Below are 23,558 nucleotides of genomic sequence, written 5' to 3'. Positions count from 1 at the left end.
GCCACAACATGGCTCAACGAGGGGCAGTGGGTCTGCCCACTGGATCCAAACTCACAAACCCCAGGCCAGCAAAGTGGAGCATGCCAACTTAACCACCGGCCGGCCCCAAAACTGATCTTTTGTATTCATTAGTCACATGTATCATTTTCTCCTATTATAAATCCTTACATCTAAATTTTCTCCCCATTTACATTTCAAAATCCAATTTTAAAGAGGTCATTGGGAGGAAAATCATCCTCAAAAGACCTAAGCCCTAGAGCTTCCTTTTAAAAACTAAAAACTGCTAAATCTTTGGCCTCCGTTAAACACGAAGGTAGTTTTTATAGGTAACTATTCAGGGTGCAAAAACAAACACAGCCATCTGAAGGTGGATCCTAACATTAAAAGACAGCATTTGGGCTTCCTCATTGTAGCTCACCATTCTGCCCCTACTCCCCTTTTTTTGCCTCTATTTTCCTGCCAAAGACGTACTGCATTTCTAAGGTCTCCAGAATAAAATAATGGATGAGAGATTTAGCTCTGCAAACTCGTTGAACGTAGGGTCTTGGAATCCTGATGACTATCAGTACCTGGCACCTAGCAGAAATTTTAGAAACTACGTAAATGTTTGCTGAATGAGGCTATAAGATTGTACGTTTTCACAGAGCATGTAAAATTCCGTATTCAAAACAATCTAAAGTGTGGAAAAATAACACATCGCCCGATAAATATGAGCGCCTTCTGTGAAAGTGAAATCAGGGGTTTGGGGCTTTAAGAGGTGGGGCGAGGACCGTGTGTAAATTCCGGCGCTCTAGGCGCAACAGTAGACTACAAATCCCAGAGCGCCTCGCGGCCGCCCTCTCAGAAGGACTCGGATTTCTGGGTTTGGGAGCCTCAACGTCCGGGTTCCCCCGTTGCATGATGGGATCTGTAGTGAGAGAAAGCTTGGGTTACCTGAGTTTTCTTACCTCTTGCTGTTCTCCTAAACGCATCTTTTCCTCAACCTCTAGACCATGCTTTAAAAAACTTTAGTCTTTATAACATCCTGTGACTGTAGTGGAGTTTCACTGATTCCCTGCATTCCTGGCCTGGGACTCTAGCCAGAGTCGCCGAGGACGGTCCCGAGCGCCCAGTTCGATGCTGCTTAGGACTGCTTGCCTTAGGGTCTCAACTCTAAATGTGTTACAAACATTTTTGAGAGAACGCTTGTTCAAGTTTGCATAAGTGTTCACTGAGCCGAATACGTCAGCTGAGCTTAGGGTTCGGCGAATCCGCGGCCTCACCCGCGGTCGCGACACACACACACACACACACACACACACACACACACACACACACACACACACACACACACACACACACACACACACACACACACACACACACACACACACACACACACACACACACACACACACACACACACACACACACACACACACACACACACACACACACACACACACACACACACACACAGCGGGCCACGCCCCCTCGCCCTCCACTGGGCCTCGCCGGGGCCGACGAGTTGTGTGCGCAGGCGGACGGCGGGGTCGGCACTGCGCATGCTCGGTGCGCTTGCGCAGGTTCCCGGCCAGAAGGGGGCAGCTCCGCAGCGGCGTCTGGGGTCTCCAGCTGGGCCGATACTCCGGTGTTCGCACAGTCTTCGGCCTCGGCTGGCAGCGGGCGCTCCTCCGCTCCGCGAGTCCCCGGCCGCCGCTCCAGCGCGCCCCAGTCTGGCCCCCTGCCCCGCGAAGATGGCCGCCGTACGCCGGGCCCGCAGTTACTGCCGCTGCCTGGTGCGCTTCTCCGACCGAGAACTCTGCTAAGCCCCGCTGCGGCAGACGGGCAGGAGTAGACACCGGATACCCGCACACCTCCTTGGGGGGCGGTGCGGAGGGCGCGGAGAGCCCCTCGATCGCGGCCGGCCACCCCGCCAGCATGGTAACCTGGGAGGGGGCCCGGGGACACTGCGAGGCGGGGGCGTGGAGCGCAGGAGGGGCCAGGCCAGGGGGGCCCCGAGAGAGCGGGGAGTGGAGACAGGAGTGGGAGCTGCGCGGCCGCCACCCATTATGGGACCCCTGGCCTGAGAGGCAGTGGAAGGGGTGCCAGCCTTGATCGCTCCCCGGGTTCCTTCCCGCTGAACCCCTCAGCCGGGACTCGATGGAGGAGAGCGGGTGTGCAGGAGCGCGGAGAAAAATGCCTCTTCGTAGCTTGCTGAGGATGTTGAACCAGTCTCGCCCCTCTCAAGGGATTTTATCAAAAGCAGTGAGCATAGATGGAGGTGAGCCGTCGCAGCATGTGAAATCGGGAGGGAGCCGTGGCCCGCGGAGACACTTGTTGATTGCTCCCCCTTTGGAAAGCCGTGCCCACGGAGAGGCCGTTGTGGCTCCTTAAGGAGTCCTGGGTTTAGGACGCACCTGCCCCGGGATGCGTCAGTGCCCTGGGTAGGATGTTGGCAGGCTGTCCTGGCGGCTTGGGGTTGGAGGGATTATGTCTCATTTCCCCGGCAGTGAGGGCCTGAGCAGCGTCTGCGGTCCAAATGGAGGCACTGAGCTAAGTGGCAGACATTGACAACGCAAATTCCATGAGACCATTGCATGCTGGAATGTGTAGTCTCTGCCCTATACCGCCTTTCTTTGGCTAGGGTTGCATGAATCAAGGGTAGAATGGTACCAAACTAATTAACTCGTAGTAGACACTCAAATATTTATCGAATAAATGAACGCAGAATGAATTAATCCGGAGGATAGAGAAAGCACTAGTTGACTATGCCCCTAAACTTTCAGAAGTAGTTCTCTGACCGGGATTAAGCACCTAACTTTTTCTATTTCATTAATCCCATGTGTAAAACAGGAATAAAATGATGACATGAGCTCCACTAAAGAAAGGTGACGTTTAGGTCAAACTCAATTGTGAAAAATAAAGTGAAAATCTCTGGGTGACGGCCCAGGACCTAGTTATTTCAAGTGGTATTTGAGTTGACAAAAATGTAGTAAAACCCCAAATTTGATAGTCTCTTGTTTTTGTCATTATACCATCAAAATCAAAGCAATAGTGGGTTATGACTCTTATAACACAGGAACTCAGGGGAGAAGAAAGATGCTGTCTGTATTATAGATTTCCTATTTCCTTTCCTCGTCCTTGAGATATGCATTAGATATCCACATGGCATTTTACTTGTTAATTCACCTGTTTTTTTTGAGCATCTGTTATCCTGGCATAGTGCTAGACCCTGGTACAGTACTGGAGCTTCAGTATAACCACCCTCTAAGGTGACTTATGGTACACTCTTAATCATAGAATGTCACATATGAAAATGGACATAAGAGGTCATCAAATCCATCACCCTGGTATAGATGAGGCAGCTGAGGCCTGGACTGTCCTTTACTACGAATCAAGCAATGTGTTTGGCCCTAAGTTTATAGAAAGAGCGCCGAATCCTAACCACTAGACCACCAGGGAGCGTCACCCCCCCCCCCAAGTTTATAGAGATAGCTGAAATGTGATCCTTGTTCCCAATGCACCAGCTCTAGCGAAGAAGACAAAAAGAATTTCAGCAGAGTCTTAAGTGCTGTGACACAGCACAAGTGTTATCGGAATACAAAGGCAGCAATTAAAAGGATCAAAAAATGCTTCTTACTGGGATGATCCCTGAGCTGAATCTTGAAGGATGGGTAGACGTAGCCACATGAGGAAGAAGTCATTCCAGATGGAGAGAGCATGCAGCAGGTGCAAGAGTCCAATGGTGGAGAGAGCAGGGCCAGCTCTTTAAATGAAGTCACTATAGACTGACTCCCAGGCAAGAGTCAGAAGGCTGTCACTAAGAGGCTACCTTAGGGACCTCAGGTCCCTCCCATGAGCTATACTTAGAGTTTGCTGTGTAAAGCAGACTTTTATTTGAGAAGAGAGAAGAATACACTTCTTGATGCAATCTATAAATTCGTAGTCCTTTATTATGTATCCTCATATTAGTGATGTTCTTAGTAGGAAAAGCACCCGCTTAAAGAGACTCACAAAAGGAATGTATTTGACAATGCACTAATGCTTAAATTTTCCACTTTTCTGGGAATTCATCCAGAGTCTTGGCCTCTCATTTATTTCTTCACCGATTCAGCCTCCACAGTGTGCTGAGCACTTTAGCATTTTCTAACTAGTTCAAGTCTTAGAGGCACCCCTGCTCTAAGTCTGGCTGCCAGAGATAAGATAGGAAGTGAGGCTTATTTATGTTGTGCTGTAAAGTGGTGCAAGCGCATCTGGTTGCTGTGTTCAGAAATTTGTGTTAGTACAAACATTTATGTGCTAGAAGCAAACTACAACTAAAATTTGTAATTATAAAACTTACCATCTTTGGAATGAGTAAAATTAAATAGGTTTTATTATTTTTATTTCTAACTAACCTTCAAGGTCATTTCCCTGATTGCCACATATCTTTATAGGACCGAACATATTAAATGTTGAGCAAGTCCCATTTGCTAATAAGTCTGTTAGCTAACAGACTGAACTGAGGCAACATCTCATTTCACTGGAAGGTAGGATTCAGTTTCATTTAGCCAACATTTATTGAGAATAAAAGGATAGAATGGAAGGAATCTGACCTGAGACCTGTTAAGCCCCAAGCCTGGCACAGTAATTCCAGTCCACCTGTGTTCCACTTTAATCAATTGAATATATAAAAACCTGGACTTATGAAACAAGTATAAGGGGCTTCTTTACAAAAACATTCACTATGGGCTTTCTTAGTACATTTAAAATATTAAACAGAAGTCTTGTTTGCATATTAATAACATGCCAGTTGTAAAAGGAGTGACATCCATATATGGATTATGTATGATCTTTTCGGTGATCTGTGAAACAAAAACTGTTTGCTGAACTCTGTACCGCAACTAAATGTTATTTTATGAAGCAAAGTTCTTTTTTAACCTACCCAAACGTTTTAAACTGGAGCCCAGTGAAGTTGTTTATTCTACAGTATTAAAAAACTAAAGTATCAAATTTTGTCTGATTGAAATCCTTAAATTTACCTGTGAAGAAGATATCTAGAGAAGCAACTATGTGTTTCATTGGCCAAATAGCTGAATAGGAGATGTAGATTACAGTGGGACACTGATGTTTGCATATTCCTGATCCTTATTTTGGGTTTCCCCCCAGGCAGAAGCTGAGGAAGATTGTCATTCTGATACTGTCAGAGCAGGAGGAGATGCTGAAAATGAAAGCCCTGCTGAGACCGACCTACAGGCAGGTTTCTGCAGTTGTATATTTAATTCCTATTCCATGCTTTCCATACATGAGCAGAAATGGGTCATAATTATGAAGATTTGTAAGTTTTTATTTGCATTGTATTTAACTGTATTTTCATGCTTATTTATAGAATAATGAATTCTGTGTTATGGATTTCTTTTTCTGTAAAAAGAAATATCAATAATTCCTGCTATGTAGTTCAATATATGGGCTTAAAGTAGTCAAACCAAGGCTTGAGCATGACACAAAACCCATCACTTTAAAGGAAAAGATCGACAGATTTGAGCACCTAAAAGTTTAAAAATAGCAAAAGACATCATAAATGAAGAGAATAATCAGCTGGAAAAACTATTTACCATCTATGGGCAGAGGATTGAGATCCTCGGTATATAGGACATTCTTATACATTAGTCAGAGGAACACAAGATAGATATGAACAGACAACTAATGGAAAAAAATAATATAAATGGCTATTAAACATTTGAAAAGATAATTAGCCTCATTAATAATTTAAAAAGTACAGGGCTGGCCCCGTGGCCGAGTGGTTGGGTTCGCGCGCTCCGCTGCAGGCGGCCCAGTGTTTCGTTGGTTCGAATCCTGGGCGCGGACATGGAACTGCTCGTCAAACCACGCTGAGGCAGCGTCCCACATGCCACAGCTAGAAGAACCCACAACGAAGAATATACAACTATGTACCGGGGGCTTTGGGGAGAAAAAGGAAAAAATAAAATCTTTAAAAAAAATAATAATAATAATTTAAAAAGTACAAATTAAATCTACAATGAAATTTTTTTTTAAACAATCAAATTGGTGAATGATGCCCATTGCTGTCCGGGCTATAAGAACACCTATGCCGGGTACCTGAAAGTATAAATTGCTACAGCTTTTTTGGAGGGCAGACTAGCAATGTGGATCAAAATGAAAAACACGTTCCCTTTGATCCAGTAATTCTCCTTCCAGGAAATTAATCCTCAGGAAATAATGAGGAAAGTGAATAAATATACATGTACGAAAATCTTTGTTGTAGCATTATTTATATGGGAAAATGGAATTCAACCTAAATATCTGTCACTTGTATTAAATAATGGTGCATCCATACAGTAAATACGCTGCAGCCATTTAAAAGGATGAGGTAGATCTTTGTGCATGGAAATAGAAAAATACTCATTGTAATTAGTTAAGCGCATCTTACTGAATTTATAAGCTTTATAATGAGTGTTTGTTTGGACTGCATCCTCTGGTAGACGTTGAGAGCGGCTGAAAATTCTGTATGTCAGAGGTATATGTGTTTTGTGTTAGAAGTAGAAGGGTGGAAACCAAAGCAGTGTAAAAATGTACAGAAAATTATTTTTAATACTTACTATTTTCCATATGCCTTTTTTAAAAAGCCAGGACTAATATATACACAGTCCTGTTGGCAGTGGTCTTCTTTGGGAGGAAGGGTTTCCCAGGTTGGGTTCCCTGGAGAGCCAACTCCGAGGTGGAGATTAATTACCACGTGGGAGGTTTATTAGGGTGTGCTCTTGGGTTCAACATCTGGGGAAGGCAGGCAGGGAGGGAGGCAGGCGGAGTGGGCAGAGGGAGAAAGCGAGCTGCTGTGCAGTCTGAATGGACCGCCTTAGCCAGGCCTGTAGGAATTCTGGGGGTGGAGTAACCTTTCAGAGCGGCCTTTGTCAGTCAGCAGTGAGTCCTTGCATAGGGACCGCCTGGGAAGGGGGCGTGGTCAGCCCCAGCTGGCTGACAGTTGTTGGGGGCTGTTTCTCCGCAGCACTCCAGCAGTTGGGCTGGTCAGTGCTCTCTTCCTGAAGAGGGAACCTGGGCAGCAGAGCAGAGCCCAGCACACATGGGGACTTCAGTTTGTCCACATGTAAAAATTAATTTTTTCATTATACGTATAACTTTTAAATTATGTGTATTATGAGGGCCGGCCCGGCGGCCAAGTAGTTAAGTTCACTCGCTCTGCTTCAGAGGCCCAAGGTTTCACTGGTTCCAATCCTGGGCATGGACATAGCACTGCTCATCAGGCTGCGCTGGGGCAGCATCCCACATGCCACAACTAGAAGGACCCAAAACTAAAAATACACAACTATGTACGGGGGGCTTTGGGAGAAAAAGGAAAAAATAAAATCTTAAAAAAAATAAGTTTATTAGAAAAAATATTTTTAAAAAAGAGAATGATTATTAAAAGAAAGACTTAGGGCTCCCCTGCAGGATTTTTAGCAGCTCTCTTAACATCCACTGGATGACGTGTTCCAAGTAAACAAATGTCAGGAAGCTTCTAAGTTGAGTCCTTAACTGATAGCTAATATTTTCAACTCTAATTAAAATTTAGTTTTCCAATACCATTAGATTTTTCCTGTATAGACAAACTTATTTTAGGCAGATTTTCATGATTTCTTTAACGTTTTCAGCAGAAAATTATTTTAGAAGATAATAGGTGTTTAATGGATATTAATTTAGTAATTTAAGAGACAGTGTTTTTGGTCTTAGAGTAAGCATCTATATGGAAATTGATGTTGGACCTATTGATAAATGTTCCAGAGTTGAGCTGCTCTTCTGTGATGAGTCCAAACACACTTTGTCCCCTAGGCCCAACTCCAGATGTTCCGAGCTCAGTGGATGTTTGAACTTGCCCCAGGTGTAGGCTCCAGCAATTTAGAAACTCGACCTTGCAGACCAGCAAGGGGCTCTTTACTGAAAGCAGCAGACACCAAAGGAAAGCAAGAACTGGCAAAAGAAGAAAAGTTAAGTATTATGGGCGTGGTATTGGAAAAATTTTGACAAGTGTGCCAGTTTATCCATCCCTCACTACTTCTAGGTACTTTGGATGGTACCACCATCCTCATGGGCTTCTTTCCTACAGGTACCTGTCTTCATGGAACTCTCTTTGGTAATTTATAGATTCTTGAGATTCACTTGGTCTCTAAAAGATTGATGCTTCTGGATTTATTAACAGAAGCCCAAAAGAGGAAAAAAGTTGTTCAAGGATTAACACCTTTCTGAATGTCTTAATGCGATGTTTTGTTACATTTTGAGTTGAACAAATTTATAATGATGCATTAATCATTTTGTTACTCTGAAAAATTTTGAAAGTACTCATGCTGAAAAAATTTTGAATGCTATCCAATTGTTCACCTCTTTCCTAATTCCTTCTCACAGGAAGTAGGCACAGCACACCATTTTACTTTTCCTTATTCATCCCATTCCATGGTCCTCTTTATACCATCAGATCCAAGATTTTGTTTAGAAACAATTTTCCATTAAATAATTGACATTACCATGATAACTAAAATCTTCCATATTCATTTTGTTTAATCTTGATTTGTATTTTGAGACAATTACAGATTCACAGATACAGGGAAGTCCCGTGTACCCTTCAGCCATCCTGCCTCGATGGTGACATCTTGCATAGCTGTAGTACAATGTTAAAAACTAGGAAATAGACATTGGTACAATGCACAGAGCTTATTCCGATTTCCCAGTGCTTTTTGGTGTGTATGTTACATAAAGAGTTCTCTGCAGCCTTAATTCACGTGTAGCTTCATGTAACCACCACACCGTCAAGATGCACAACTGCTGTGTCACCTTGAGGCTCCCTCTTGCTGCACCTTCACAGTTGTGCTCCCCCATTTCCGCCCTCCCCGGCCATTCCTGACCACTGGCAACCACTAATCTGTTCTCCGTTGCTCTAATTATGATATTCCAAAGATGTTGTATAAATGGAATCATACAGCACGTAAACTTTTGAGATTGGCTTTGTTCATTCTGCATAACAACCTCGAGATACATCCAGGTGGTCGTGTGTATCAGTAGTTTGGTCCTTTTTATTACTCAGTAGCATTGCATGGTAAGGATGTACCCCGATTGGTTTAACTATTCACCGATTGAAGGACATTTGGGTCGTTTCCAGTTTTTGGCTATTGTTAATAGAGCTGCTATGAAGATTCATGTGCAGGTTTTTGCATGAACGTAGGTTTTCATTTCTGGCCTAAGAGTGCAATTGCTGGTTGTGTGGTAAGTTTATATGTGGTTAAAAGAGACTGCCAAACTGTTTTCCAGAGCGTCCACGTTATCTTCTGTTCCCTCCAGCAGTGTATGAGTGATCGAGCGTCTCCACATCCCCGTCAGCATTTGGTGTTGTCCTTACTGTTTAATTTTAGCCATTCTGATAGGTGTGTAGTGATACTTCATTGTGATTTTAATTTGTTCTTCCCTAATGGCTAATGATGTTGAATATCTTTTCATGTTTATATCCTCTCTGAAATGTTTGTTTCTTCTCTAGTTGAATTGCTTATGTTCTGCCGTTGAGTTTTGAGAGTTCTTTATGTACTCTAAATCCAAGCCCTTCGTTGACTGTACGCTCATATTCTTCCTGTAAATTCTTCCTCTCAGTTTGCAGCTTGTCTTTTCGTCCTCTTAACAAGGTATTTCACAGAGCAAAAGTTTTTAATTTTGATGAGGTCCAATTTATCAACTTTTTCTTTCATGGATTCTGCTTTTGGTGCCAGGTAGAAAAACTCTTTGCCAGGTCCTAGGTCTTCAAGATTTTCTTTATTTTTTTTTCTGAAAGTTTTATGTTTCACATTTTACATTTAAGTCCACGATCCGTCTTTGAGTAAATTTTTATGTGAGATGTGAGGTTTAGGTCAAGGTTGATTATTTTGGCTATGGATGTCCAATTGTTCTAGCGGCGTTTGTTGAAAAGGCTGTCCTCCCACCACCAGTACTCGTTTTTAATACAGATTTTCAAAAATTGTTTTTCATTGTTTATTTTTATAGGCTCGAGAACTCTTCCTAAAAGCGGTAGAAGAAGAACAAAATGGAGCTCTGTATGAAGGTAAAAACTCAGGGCCCAGCTTCTATTGTCATGACATTTCTGAGTAACCACTCTGTTATTGACCAGTTGTTTTTTTTTTTTTTTTTTGCTAGAATATATTTGGTATAGAACCTATATTTGAAGTTGTTTTTTAAAAAAACCTAACATAAAAATGATATTTCTGTATAACCTGTCTCTTTCCAAAAACTATTGCTGGGAAACATCATATTAGTAGGATGAGTAAAATAACCTTTTTCTACACTTAGGTTTAGTATTTATGAATTTTTCACTGTTAAAATATTAAAAATATTGTTACTAGTTTAAAAATAGGGCATGCTCCTTTTATAGGTGAAAATTACTTCAGAAGTGGGGAATATAAAGGAAAGATTGAGGAACGTGTATATGTTTTCTAAGTTCTAATATACGTTTTATGCAAAGGAAACCCTTCAGCTTTAATTGTCTCTTATTAACCCAGTAGAAATGCATACGTAAACAAGGTGATGGGGCTCTTTAGAAAATATTAGGTTTGTAATTAGGCTTTCATTTTGTGATAGTGAAGCTAATAGTTGGGGCATGGGAAAAATGCTTGTGCTTGAATCATTTGAAAATGCCCTGAAATAACATTTGCAGAATTAACGGCATTTATTTGCAAGTTCCTGCTGGTGGTATTTTTACTCTGAGATATTGAAAGGGGCCAAATGGTGAAATTCCTCCAGTCTTCTTTAGTTTGTGAGATTCCCATCTCCACTTACTGTACAGTAATTCACCAGAGTAATAGAACATGGCAGAATGTATTGACTTGACTTCATCTAGGGGCAGAAGGACTAATGGGCCTCTGCAGCCCCGAGGTCTGTGGGAGACGTTAATAAATGTTATGGCTCTAAACCACCTGGCCAGCTTTATGGGGAAAAAAATGATGTTAAAGGCTATTTAGCTAAATAAGAGGCTGCGGGACTAAAGGAAGTTGAAGGATAAATTCCAAAAAACTCTTCTGTTTATTCCACCCAGTAGGATGCATTTGATTTTCCTCACTTGTGTCCTGGAAAGAAAGGTTTGCCTAGAAATGTTTTTGTTGTGGCTACAGTAGCATTTTCAAAGCCTGAAGAAAGATAACTGTATAAGCTCACTTGTGACAATGCATAAGAGGCTGAGGAAAAAGATGGGAAGGGCTGAACGAGAAGGGTAAAACACAACATCTTAACCTTTACAACATGTTAGCTTTAGAAAAAAAGAAAGATTATCTCTGAGTAGTAAGGTTTGGAAATGTTTGTTTGCTGAACTACTGTTGCATGTAGAAAAAGGGAATTTGCCTATTTGTAAAGAAAGTTACCAAAGCAAGCCACAGTTAAGGGTAATCAAAGGAAATGACAAAAATGTGTGGTCATAGCTAATTTAGCTTTATTTCTTCTTTTAGCCATCAAGTTTTATCGTAGGGCTATGCAACTTGTACCTGATATAGAGTTCAAGATTACTTATACCCGGTCTCCAGATGGTGATGGCGTTGGAAACAGCTAGTGAGTATATAATTTGATAGACGGTAATACATAGAGCTTATTAAAGTTCAGCGTTTGTGTCCTGTTGACTCTTAACATGATGAGAAGATGGTGCTAATTCTGTTAAGTTATATAGTCTTTAGTATAAAGACTTGTTTATGAAGTTGTGGAAATTTTTTAATTAGGGAAATTTTAAGATTAAAACATAGATGTGCAAAGATTAAAATATAGACGTGCATATTTTAAATAGACATAAAAATAAAGTAATGAAAGAGTTTAATAAAAGCAGTGATTATTGAAGGAGTAAATTAAAGGACACATTTCAACTTTCTGAAACCTATTTAAAGTCAAAACTATTAAAATATAGGCCAAAGTAGAAAAATGTTAATAATGGTTGAAATTGGATGATGGGTACATGGGGTTTCATTACACTAGTATTTCTCCTTTTATATATGTTTGAAACTACATTTTTTTTAAAAAAAGGACTTTCCATTTTATTAGGAAAATATAACTGAACTATAACAAGACCTTGTTGTTTAAGACTCTAATGTTTATTTAAAAGCACAGCTTCAGGATATAAGCAACTCCTAAAAGAAACCATGTTTTCTTGTATGGATGCCACTTGCATCAAAGTCATGAAGTAGCATTGATGGTTTGAAGACAAAAAGCAAGAGAACTTATTTTTAAACCAATACTTTTGAAACTATTTGCAAGACAATTATAAAATTGTTTTGGCTTAATCCCTCTATCCCCAAACGCCCAATTTGCTGATGTTAGAAGGAAAGGGAGTCTGTACCCATGAGACAATGTCACGTTTAAAATGAGCAATACATAGAAAAATAGAATTTGGGTAATGAGGTATTATATTAGCTATTATATTACCTCTGTCCTGAAATAATTAAGAAGTTACCTTTATTGGTAACTTATGCTTAATGCCAGTGTATTTTTTTTTTAAAGATTTTTTTATTTTTTCCTATTTCTCCCCCAAAGCCCCCCGTACATAGTTGTATATTCTTTGTTGTGGGTCCCTCTAGTTGTGGCATGTGGGACGCTGCCTCAGCGTGGTCTGATGAGCAGTGCCATGTCCGCGCCCAGGATCCAGACCAACGAAACACTGGGCCGCCTGCAGCGCAGTGCGTGAACTTAACCCCTCGGCCACTGGGCCAGCCAGTGTATTTTAACTGCTTATAGTATTACCACTTAAGCCTTGGATAAGCCATGCTAAAAACATCCTAGTGAAACAGTATTAATTGCCCGTTTGAACTTTTAGGCTAATAGTATTGTTCACCAAATTAGATTTAACTGTGAGGTAGTTCATACTCAAAAGGAATCACTTTGGCTCTTTCTAAGCCTTCTTTAAATTTGAGTAGAGTCGTTTAGACCCAGTTTTCACCCAGTTTATAAATAGATGCCAGGTGCTGTTAAGAAAGCTTATACTACAACATTCAAGAAGCATTTTTTTTCTCTCCCATCCCTTTATGTGAACCCAGATGCTATGAAAGTTCTTTAAGAATACAATCTTTTTTCTTATCAGATCTAATGATCCCTGAGGTTTCTGTGCTGTTTTTTGCCTTCTGTAAAGTGTTGGCTGAGTAACCTCAGCCATGCTTGCCCTTTGTTGTGTTAAAATAAGCCCTTCCTGGTTTTCTGACTTCATCCCCATCCAAGCCTTTTTGTAAGTCTGATCATTCTTAAGGTTACTTTCAGCAAAATGGAAAGCCAGATATTTTTCTAGAACTCTTAATTGCACATTCGTTTATATTGATAGAAGATTTGTGGACCCTGCTAAGATTTTTGAAATTACGTGTTTTCCTCTCTAAAGGTAGTATGATAAGGCACATCTGTTAGAAACCCCTTGGTAAGTACCTCAGATGACATCTGTATATTTGATTTTTTAACCAGTTTGAAGAGATTATGGTCACCTAAAAGAATATATTTACCTAAGATTTTTTTAAGTCATTTGAAATTATCTTTTTCACTAACTGAGGAAATCTCTACTTTATAATAAAATTAATTAGTTAAATCTCAACAGTTGTATCCAAAAATTCTAATTCCTTCTGGGTGGGAATTAAAATTGCTGAAGCCTTTGCCTTCAAAGACTTGCAAAGCAGAATAAACTTTTATCCCACCAAAAAAAAGCAGTAAGTTTACTTTTAGATGACTTTTCCTAAAGCAGATTTGAAAGTAGTATGAAAAATCAGTTTCTGAGTTCCATGTTTGTAGACTGAGCCTATAATCTATTCACCTCCTGTCTTTTTTCAGCATCGAAGACAATGATGATGACAGCAAGATGGCAGATCTCTTGTCCTGCTTCCAGCAGCAGCTCACATTTCAGGAGTCTGTGCTGAAACTGTGTCAGCCTGAACTCGAGAGCAGTCAGACTCACATATCAGGTGTGAATTCATGCTTGTGATAACTCCGTGATAAATACTTTAACCTGAGATTTAAGTTTTCCGAACTTCTAAGGTCAGGTAACTTGCCAGCTGATTGCTCTAGTCCAAAGGTTTAAAGGTTCAAAGGGGGAGATCTAGTTATAAGGAGTTTGCATCGACTGCTGAGCTTTCTGAGTTTGTAGTGCTGTTGCTCAGGGGTATCAGCCTTTTTTCAGTGGAGATCCAGCAGAGGGAGTGTCTGAGTGAGGGGGCGGCCCTCCGAAAACTGAAGAATACTCAGAGATCATCAGGCGCTTCTGCCAGTTTGGACAGTGCTCCTGAGATAGGGTCAATGTTTAAAAATGATTGTTTTCTTCTTTTCATATGTTAAATGTTTAATTGGTTATGAGTCTTTTCAGAGGAGGACAGTGGAAAACTTTCCAGGAAATGAAGGTAACTTTCTAGTGTTAACGAATGTGCTGTGGATACACACACATAGATACAGTAGGCTGTTTTCCTAACACGTTTAATTTATCTTGATGGTAAAGTTCTCCTCCAAGGGAAGCAGCTGCTTTATAAAAGTAGCTTCAGATCTGTTCTTTACTGAAAAAACAAAGGTGTTTGCATCTTGGTGTTAGGAACTATTACTTTGGGGTAGTTAAATACACTCGTGCTGTTGCTCTGAGTGATACTGAGGGTGTGATTTACAAATTTCTAGGGATACATAAAAATATCTGCACTAAGAATGTGACAGTAGCGCAGTGTGAGAGTTGCTGAGAGGATGGTTTTGTTTTGCAGTGCTGCCGATGGAGGTCCTGATGTACATCTTCCGGTGGGTGGTGTCTAGTGACTTGGACCTCAGGTCATTAGAGCAGTTGTCACAGGTGTGCAGAGGATTCTATGTCTGTGCCAGGTACATACTTTTTTAAAAACAGCTCAGACCGTGGAAAGATTATGGTCTTTTGCCAATTTTGATAAAAGAGCTTGATTGATATTTTGGCTAACAGCTTAGAAGGAACAGTTTTGCTACTCTGTACTTACATGATTTTCTCAAACAGCTTAGCATTTAACGGCTAGAATGCCCTAGGTTTCCAGGGTATAGAGTAATATGTAGGTCAGACGTAGTCACACATACTACTGCCATAGGCTAGTTTGCACGCTAGCTTGGCTGATTTGAAAAAAACATTGTGTCCGAAAAATAGACTCAAGTCATTTTCACAGTATCTCTAAATCCATTAAGTGGTAATGATTTAAATTTAGATTGAACTGGAATTTTCTTTTGGGTTATTGAAAGTTATTCTGTATTTTTTAAATCTTGCTATGTGAAGAATAATCATAGCTTAGTTAGTATAAAATTATTTGAAATTGGTAATCTTTCATGGATATGTTGTATAAAAATATATATTTAGTCCTTAGCGTCTAGAACTTTTTTATAACTGTAGTTCTTAAAATTCAGATGCACTGTTTTTAAAAAACCTAATTTCATTTAGAGTCTTGTATTTTGAATAAAACATTTGAATTGCCTGAAGCTTTTGTTTTCTGGTGATTCTATATGTTATCCTATTTAACAAGTACTTGTTAAGTACTTAGTGGATTGCCTCCAGCTTTTTGAAATTGGGGTCTCTAGCACTGTTACTCTGTTAACTTTTCTTTTAATTTTACATGAGAAAACATAAAGAGAGAGAATTGATTAAGAGAAATTTTCAGGGATAAAACTTTATGTGTTATCACAACATAAAAGTAATCTTTAAAAGAAAGTTTTAAATACACATTGCAACAAATTTGGAGAGGGTATATCTTTTTTTACAGTCTGGCTCTGATATAAATAGTTTTTACATCTTTAAAACTGAATATTGCAAGCTACAGATGAAGTTAAAATATTTTGAGCTGTATCAGAATCATGTCAGTATTCAGTACATCTCTTGCTTCAGTTTTTGCACTAATCCCAGAACAAAGGCTTGTTGGTGCTGCCTTCAAAATACGCTCCCGCCAGTCTCACGGCTTCTCCAAGTGCCACCGCAGAAGCACAGCCGCTGTTGCGCTGGGTCTGGATCACAGCAGGGGCATCCTACGTGGTCTCCCTGCTTCCCCCCTACGTCCCGAGAGTGAAGTCCCCGTAAACCACCAGAGTGATCTTTTAAAAGCACAAGTCCTGCTCAGAACCCTGCAGTGGCCTCCATCTCACTCCAGTCGCCACCCCTTCCCCCAGGCCACCTCCCCTGCCCCTGACTGCCACTCAGATCTTGTGGGCTCCTCTTCACCTTGCTCGCTATGCTGCACCCACATGATCCTTCTTGCTCCTTGTGGAGCACACCAGCCACACTCCCTCTTCAGGGCCTTGCCCTTGCTGTGGCTTCTGCCCAGGACACTGTTCCTCCTCACTCTAGATGCCTGCGCAAAGAGACCTTTCCCAGCCACCGTATCTGCAGCAGTCTCTTATTTGCCCCGACCATCGTCCTTGTCTGTGTACCCTGCTTTGTCTGTTTTTGCACTGAGCACCCAACCTGAAACTTTTCTCTCTCTGTTTTCTTGTTTTTGTTTGCTTTCCCACTGGTGAGAGAGCAGGGCCTTTGCCTTGTCCATCATTCTGTCTCCAGTGCCTGGGGCAGTGCCTGGCAGGCGCCCCACAAATACCTACAGAATAAAAGATGGCTGGTTGCAGGAGTATTCCTTATGTCTGTCTATAGGAACTTAGCTTTTTATATAAATTGATGGTGTGCTTTTATTGCCTAGAGACCCTGAAATATGGCGTTTGGCTTGCTTGAAAGTTTGGGGCAGAAGCTGTATTAAACTCGTTCCATACACATCCTGGAGAGAGATGTTTTTAGAAAGGCCTCGTGTTCGATTTGATGGTAAGTTGAACTCTTTAGAACCCAGGAGGAATAGTGATCAATCAATCATGCTGAAGTTGATAAATAGTCTTGATTTTCTGTAACAGGTGTAAGTACTTTGAGCATATTTAAAGGAAACAACAATAAAAATAAAGCTGGAAATATGTTATATGATTATAATTTTTTGTTTTTTTATTTATTATGTTCTTACTTAAAAAGAAATCTGTTTAGGGGTGGGCCCCATGGCTGGGTGCTTAAGTTCACGTGCTGGACTTTCGCGGCCCAGGGTTTCACTGGTTCAGATCCTGGGCGCAGACATGGCACCGCTCATCAAGACATGCTGAGGCGGCGTCCCACATGCCACAGCTAGAAGCACCCACAACTAAAAATATGCAACTACGTACCAGGGGGCTTTGGGGAGAAAAAGGAAAAGTAAAATCTTGAAAAAAAAAATCTCTTTCTTTTTTACAGGAGTTTATATCAGTAAAACCACATATATTCGCCAAGGGGAACAGTCTCTTGATGGTTTCTACAGAGCCTGGCACCAAGTGGAATATTACAGGTACAACTGTAGTAAACTGAGTGAGTGGAAAATTCTCTCTCTCCAAGTCTTAGCTCGTTAGTTATTGGACATCTGTTCTTTGTGGCTGTTGCATTTATCCACAAAATGGCCCTCAGTGTTTTTATCCATTATTATAAAGAAACTATACTCAGAGAGCCAATAGGTTAATACAAATTATTTAATTCCTCCTAGCCTCTAAGTCTAAGAATTGTTTTGTGTTTTAGAGCTCTTCCTTGTCTTCTGCCCTTGGTGTACTCATTTGCCTTTTCAAACAGCTCGTGCTTTTATTCAGTCTTGTTCATCAGATACTACCATCATTAAGAAATAAGTAGACTGACGTTAACTGCTGTGTGTTATCATGGGATCTCACTTTTGTTTGACGTTAATTAATGCTTTAAAGAAAAACACAGGGGCCGGCCCTGGTGGCCTAGTGGTTAAGTTCAGCACGCTCTGCTCCAGAGGCCCCAGTCCAGTTCCCGGGCGCAGACCTACACCACTTGTCTGTCAGTGTCCATGCTGTGGTGGCAGCTCACATACAAAATAGACGAAGATTGGGGCAACAGATATTAGCTCAGGGCGAATCTTCCTCAGAAAGAAGAAAAAACACACACAACTTTAGCAGAGCAATGTTTAATCTAATTTATTTTTATTCGGTGAGTGAAACTAAAGTTCAGCAGTTCTCCCTAAGAAAGTTAGTAAAATGCCTTTAGTTCTTTGTCGTTGGCCTCACAGGTGGTCAGGCACGTTTGTTTTAATGATGTTTGCCAGTTCTTGGGTCCGTGGTGCTTCCGTTGTGGTTTCACAGCTCTGAATGGGTTTAGGCACTGGTAGAAAAGAACATACGTGTTTCATCCTTTGTGTGTGTGTGGTGTTCTTTGGTGTTCTCTTTCTCTTACCCAGGTACATACGATTCTTTCCCGATGGCCATGTGATGATGCTGACGACCCCTGAGGAGCCTCAGTCCATCGTTCCTCGTTTGAGAACTAGGAACACCAGGTAGTTTTTTTTTCTGTAGTTTTCTATCCAGTCCACATTTTATATGGTAACATGTAGATTAATGTAACCCAGTGCTTCCTTAACTTACTAGTAGATGGTTAAAAAAGCAATCATCGTGGGTACTTGTGAAAAACATGATTCCTGGGCCTCTCCCCATAGAATGTGCTTCAGTGGTTCTCTGGGTCCTTGGAAACCAGGTTTACTCACATCCTAACTGACTCTTCTCAAGCAGGTTTAGTAAACACTTATAACCCGTTACTTTCTAAATTACTTAAATACAGGGGCTGGCCCGGTGGCACAGCAGTTAAGTTCACACGTTCCGCTTCGGTGGCCTGGGGTTTGCCGGTTAAGATCCCGGGTGGGGACGTGGCACCGCTTGGCATGCCATGCTGTGGTAGGCGTCCCACATATAAAGTGGAGGAAGATGGGCATGGATGTTAGCTCGGGGCCAGCAAAAAAAGGAGGATTGGCCGCTGTTAGCTCAGGGCTAATCTTCCTCCAAAAAAAAAAAAGTAAATTACTTAAGTACATAAAACTGATTATTAGACTTAGATTTAAAATGTGTTTTTTTAATTTTTAGAACTGATGCAATTCTACTGGGTCATTATCGCTTGTCACAAGATACAGACAATCAGACCAAAGTATTTGCTGTGATAACTAAGAAGAAAGAAGAAGTGAGTATGCATGGTGGAATTAGCAGTTTTCTCTTTATTTCAGTGCCCTACTCATTCAAAAGCATTCTTGATTACAAAGGAGAAAAAAAATACTATTTTATAATTTATGCTATTACACAAAATGTATGTTGACTCACAGCATATCTCTGAAGAGAGCTGGAGGGTTTTCTAAAATGTGGTTGTTTTTATTAGATCAGCTTGTTTGTTTTTCTCCAAATGGTTTCCTTTTCTGCTCCAGGTTTTTTAATGTAAAACTGTAAAGCCAAATTTCCTTTGAAACAACTGGTAAAATTATACCTAAATATGTTTTTAGCTTTTTTCATTTTGAATCATAGGAGATTTTCTTCCTAAATTATCTCATATAGATAATTCTTTCACAAGCATCTTAGAATTTCAATTTCTACTGGAAATAAACTAAAGTAAGATAATTTCCTTCTTCTTCTTCTCGCAAAAGGAAAAACATGCCAAGCAAATATGATTGCTAAATTAGTACATTCCAGGGCACTTTAAACACTCTTAGATTGAGGGCCTAATTTTTTTCACAGCCTTTCTCCATGTACGTACGTTTTTTTCAATCCAGGTTAAAAACCGTAACGTGGCTCAGGAAGCTATTTGTGAAACACTCCCCGATTGCTTTTACAATTCATAGAGGTTTTGAAAGGAGTTCCCCTTGTGTTAAATCCCCTCCCTCCCCACATCGTGTTTGGGCAGGGTTTCATGTGGGAGTCCTGTCACCTTGTGGCCATCTGTTGCTGGCTTCTCCGCCTCCCTCTGGGAGGTTCCTGAAATCTGGGGCAGCATCTGAGGGGCACAGATGGTTGCCCTGACTGTGACCTTGTCCGTGAGTGTCCTGAGGTCAGAACTGGGGAGTAGTCAGGCCCTGGTTGTTTAGACTTTATCTAATAAAAGAGTTCAGGAACTCCCATGTTGAGCACCAGTTTTCAGAATATGACCTAGAGAAACCATCTGTAATGTTGATGTTCTTGTGTTTTAGCAGCAGTATTTGCAGAAGTGTGATACTAATGAACCTTGTCACATCTCTTTCTCCATTGACTGTTACACTGTTATTGCAAAAGACAAGTTATGCTCTGCTTTTTCTGCAACCTTTATCAGTTTATCATTTTCCCTCTTTAAAAATTCCGAAATGTTTTCAATTAGAAGGAAATACTAGGCTGAGATGTGGGAGACAGAAGTTTTAATTCCTGTCTCTGAAACTGCTGTGTAGCTTTGGTTAACGTGTTTGACCTCCCTGGGTCTTCATTCCTTCAGCCACTAAAGAGCAATTATGCAATCATGTTTAACATGTGGGGTTATTGTGGTGCTTGAGATGCTGATGGAGAAACCGTTTATTTTAGAGTGCTTAACATCTTTCAAGGCACTCATACGCATTTCAGTTGATACCCGAGACAGCTCTTTACTGTGTGCAGAGGTTATGTTACTTTCAGTGTCACTCTTGCATAGTATATTCCTGTAAACGTTTTTATATGTGTAAATGTCAGTGAAATGAGGCTTCATTATTGCTCTCGCACCTTTTCTTCTACAGAAACCACTCGACTACAAATACAGATATTTTCGTCGTGTCCCTGTACAAGAAGCTGAACAGAGTTTTCATGTGGGGCTGCAGCTGTGTTCCAGTGGCCACCAGAGGTTCAACAAACTCATCTGGATTCATCATTCTTGTCACATTACTTACAAGTAGGTGAATGCGATAAAAATACCAAGGTTAGAGGATACATGTGTCCTTCCTGTCGGGCTCAGGGAACTCTTAGGTTTTGAATTCCTCAGAGATAACATTATATTACAGAGCAAAACCACTGTGTAAAACTACTACAGGGGCTGGCCCCGTGGCCGAGTGGTTAAGTTCGCGCGCTCCGCTGCAGGCGGCCCAGTGTTTCGTTGGTTCAAATCCTGGGCATGGACATGGCACTGCTCATCAAACCATGCTGAGGCAGCATCCCACATGCCACAACTAGAAGGACCCACAGCGAAGAATATACAACTATGTACCGGGGGACGTTGGGGAGAAAAAAAAAAAACCCTACTACAAACCAAGAAAATGGCCACGTTGAAAAAAACTAAAAGTGAGCCGGGAAGTGGAGCCCTGGAGCTCTCACACAGTGCCTGTGGGAGTGTGAACGGGCACCCCGCTTCGGAAATGAAAGCAGCCTTCCATGAGGAGAAGCTGTCCAGCCACTCCTTACTCATTGACTCACTCAAGGCAGGTTTAAAACACCAGATCTTTATTCTTCTCCCTTGCTTCAGTCTTACCATTTTTTGCTTTATTTCCATTTGGTTTATCCCCAGGGATTATGCACTGATTTTAATAAAATTGTAGTTAAGAAAGTAAGGCTGGGTGCCGGCCCCAGGGCCAAGTGGTTAAGTTGGCACCACTCATCAGGCCATGCTGAGGCGGTGTCCCACATAGCACAACCAGAGGGACCTACAGCTAGAATGCACACCCATGTACTGGGGGGGCTCTGGAGAGAAGAAGAAGAAAAAAAAGACTGGCAACCGATGTGAGCTCAGGTGCCAATCTTTAAAAAAAAAAAAAAAAAAGAAAGTCTGCTGAAAAGATCTCGTATCCCAACACCAAATCTATGAGGCAGTTCCTATTTCAAGCTCTTTGTTCTGTGAGTTAGGATCTACCCGTATGAAATAGTAAACAGAAGAGCGGTGTGAGAAAAGAACAGTACAGAAATAAATGAAATAAGACTAGGAATTAGGAAAGGAGACATCAGTTCGTGTGGAGATTGAAGTTAGCTGGGTCAGGTTGGAAAGAACCTTCGTGTGTGGCTGAGGACATCCGTCCCGGCTGAATCCCACGTTCTGAGAGAGCTCTGAGGCCGCCCCCCGTCAGCCCACTTCCCAGCCGGGACTGCATTGTGAAAACTTTCTTGTTCACATTTCTACCCTACGAATAACTTTTCCCCACTCGTTTGGAAGGTCCTGACAACTGAGGAATAGCATTTTCCTCACTGACCAGGCCTATGATCGATCGATCGTCTTTCTTCTCTCAATGATCTGTGAAGTGGAGCTCCCCTCCCCCGCCCCAAGAAAGTAGTAGTTTTTTAGTTTTTCAAACCACAAGTCATAGTGGTTTTCAAAACTCAGAAGTAGGACCGATCAAATGAAAAGCATTATGTTTTAGGAGGAAAAAAAGACATTATAATAGGGGTCATTTGTAATTGATCATGATCCCGCTGACTTACGATATTTATAAAGTCACTTGAATTTTCTGTTTTTGTTTATTTCTCCTTTTTTTAGGAAAAATAAAAGGCTGTGATAACATAACTCATCACCTGCTTTCCCCTCCCACTTGTAATTGTCCTGTTTATTATGTAAATATTAAACCATTAAATTCTATTCTAGGATTATAATTCTAAAATACATTTTAATAAGAGTCTTCAAATGTCTATAGCCCTTGATTTAGAGATCCTACTCTTAGGAATCTGTTCAAAGAACATAATCAAAAAATTCACAATGTTATTTTCACTTGCCAAATATTGAAAACAACCTAAGTCTCCAACAAAAGGGGAATTAATTAAATTGTGATACAAGCAGACAGTGAAATCTTATGCAGCCACTAAAGATGACTTCTGAAGAGTATTTAATGATGTGAAGAAACACATATAATTTTAAATGCAGAGTAGCAGGGTGACTCCACAGTGTGATCCCAGTGGGGAAGCTCAATGGAGAGGTGGGGAGCTTTGAAGAGGCACCGCAAGTGCGTGTTCCTCCGGCTGCCTCCGGGTGCTGGAATTAGGAGTGATTTTCCTTTATGCTTTTCTAAGTTTTTCAAATTATCTACAATATTCCTTATATTATTTAAAATTTACTGAGATGAATTAAAAATAAAAAAGGCTGTGGCATAAAATAAACTCCGCCTTAGAATATGCAAGGATTTTAAGTGAGGGGAAATTTCGTTTTAACTAGTAATTCTGTGCTTTCTTTCCAGATCAACTGGGGAGACGGCAGTCACTGCTTTTGAGATTGACAAGATGTACACGCCCTTGTTCTTTGCCAGAGTGAGGAGCTACACGGCTCTCTCCGAGAGGCCTCTGTAGAGCGTCTGCCGTCCTCTGGCAGTGTTGCATGGAAAAAGTTTATAGAGCAAAAGAGCACCTAAGTTATAAATGTACATATATATATATATGGAATTGGAACTTATTTTACATTGTTGGAGTTCTTTTAAGAGGAATATAAACTGATTATTTTTTTTATTTAAAGGGATAGTTGATTCTTGGGGTGTTTTGTTTTGAAATTAAGAAGTTGAAATTATCAGTTGTTTAAGCACATTTATGTTGTGAAAAACTTCATGAGCTTTAAATCATGTTCTTTTTCAAGCAGATTTCTGTTACATAAATCTTCTGCCTGATCATCCCAATATTTAAATGTATCGGGGGGAGAGCTCCACTGGGTGAGCATTGCTTTCATGCATGACATAGTGTCTTTGCACTATAGGCTCAAAATGTAAAAACCTGTTCTGGATTTGTTTGAAGCTCTTTGACCAATAAAGATCATAAATAAACGTTTCTTTCAAGAAAACATATTTGGATGGTCTTTTTAAATTCTCAGGATAATAAGCAGTCCTAGA

General features: G+C 40.9%; 1 protein-coding gene across 2 annotated transcripts; it reads left to right on the top strand.

Annotated features, from left to right (window-relative positions):
* Window positions 1-1,529: 1,529 nt before the first annotated feature.
* On the top strand, window positions 1,530-23,509 carry FBXO9 (F-box protein 9). Of its 2 annotated transcripts, XM_044776872.2 has the most exons (14): window positions 1,530-1,923; window positions 4,419-4,511; window positions 5,131-5,217; window positions 7,810-7,965; window positions 10,000-10,057; window positions 11,451-11,550; window positions 13,792-13,922; window positions 14,700-14,814; window positions 16,635-16,753; window positions 17,204-17,294; window positions 18,195-18,290; window positions 18,871-18,964; window positions 20,508-20,659; window positions 22,920-23,509. In XM_044776872.2, exons 4-14 carry the CDS (start codon window positions 7,822-7,824, stop codon window positions 23,026-23,028), a joined length of 1,209 nt encoding a protein of 402 aa, XP_044632807.1. In that variant the 5' UTR covers window positions 1,530-1,923; window positions 4,419-4,511; window positions 5,131-5,217; window positions 7,810-7,821; the 3' UTR covers window positions 23,029-23,509. The 2 variants fall into 2 exon arrangements, with proteins under 2 accessions (XP_044632807.1, XP_014719361.1); XM_014863875.3 differs by lacking the exon at window positions 4,419-4,511.
* Window positions 23,510-23,558: the final 49 nt, after the last annotated feature.

Source organism: Equus asinus, chromosome 8 (assembly GCF_041296235.1).
Source record: "Equus asinus isolate D_3611 breed Donkey chromosome 8, EquAss-T2T_v2, whole genome shotgun sequence".
NCBI classification, from domain to species: Eukaryota; Metazoa; Chordata; class Mammalia; order Perissodactyla; family Equidae; genus Equus; species Equus asinus.
This window is presented reverse-complemented; position numbering and strand designations above follow the sequence as displayed.

Excerpts from the sequence above, each read along its gene's own strand:
- FBXO9 (XM_014863875.3), top strand. Across the intron at positions 7,966-9,999 it reads AACTGGCAAAAGAAGAAAAG|GCTCGAGAACTCTTCCTAAA; the intron begins TTAAGTATTATG and ends TTATTTTTATAG. Across the intron at positions 16,754-17,203 it reads GCCTCGTGTTCGATTTGATG|GAGTTTATATCAGTAAAACC; the intron begins GTAAGTTGAACT and ends TCTTTTTTACAG.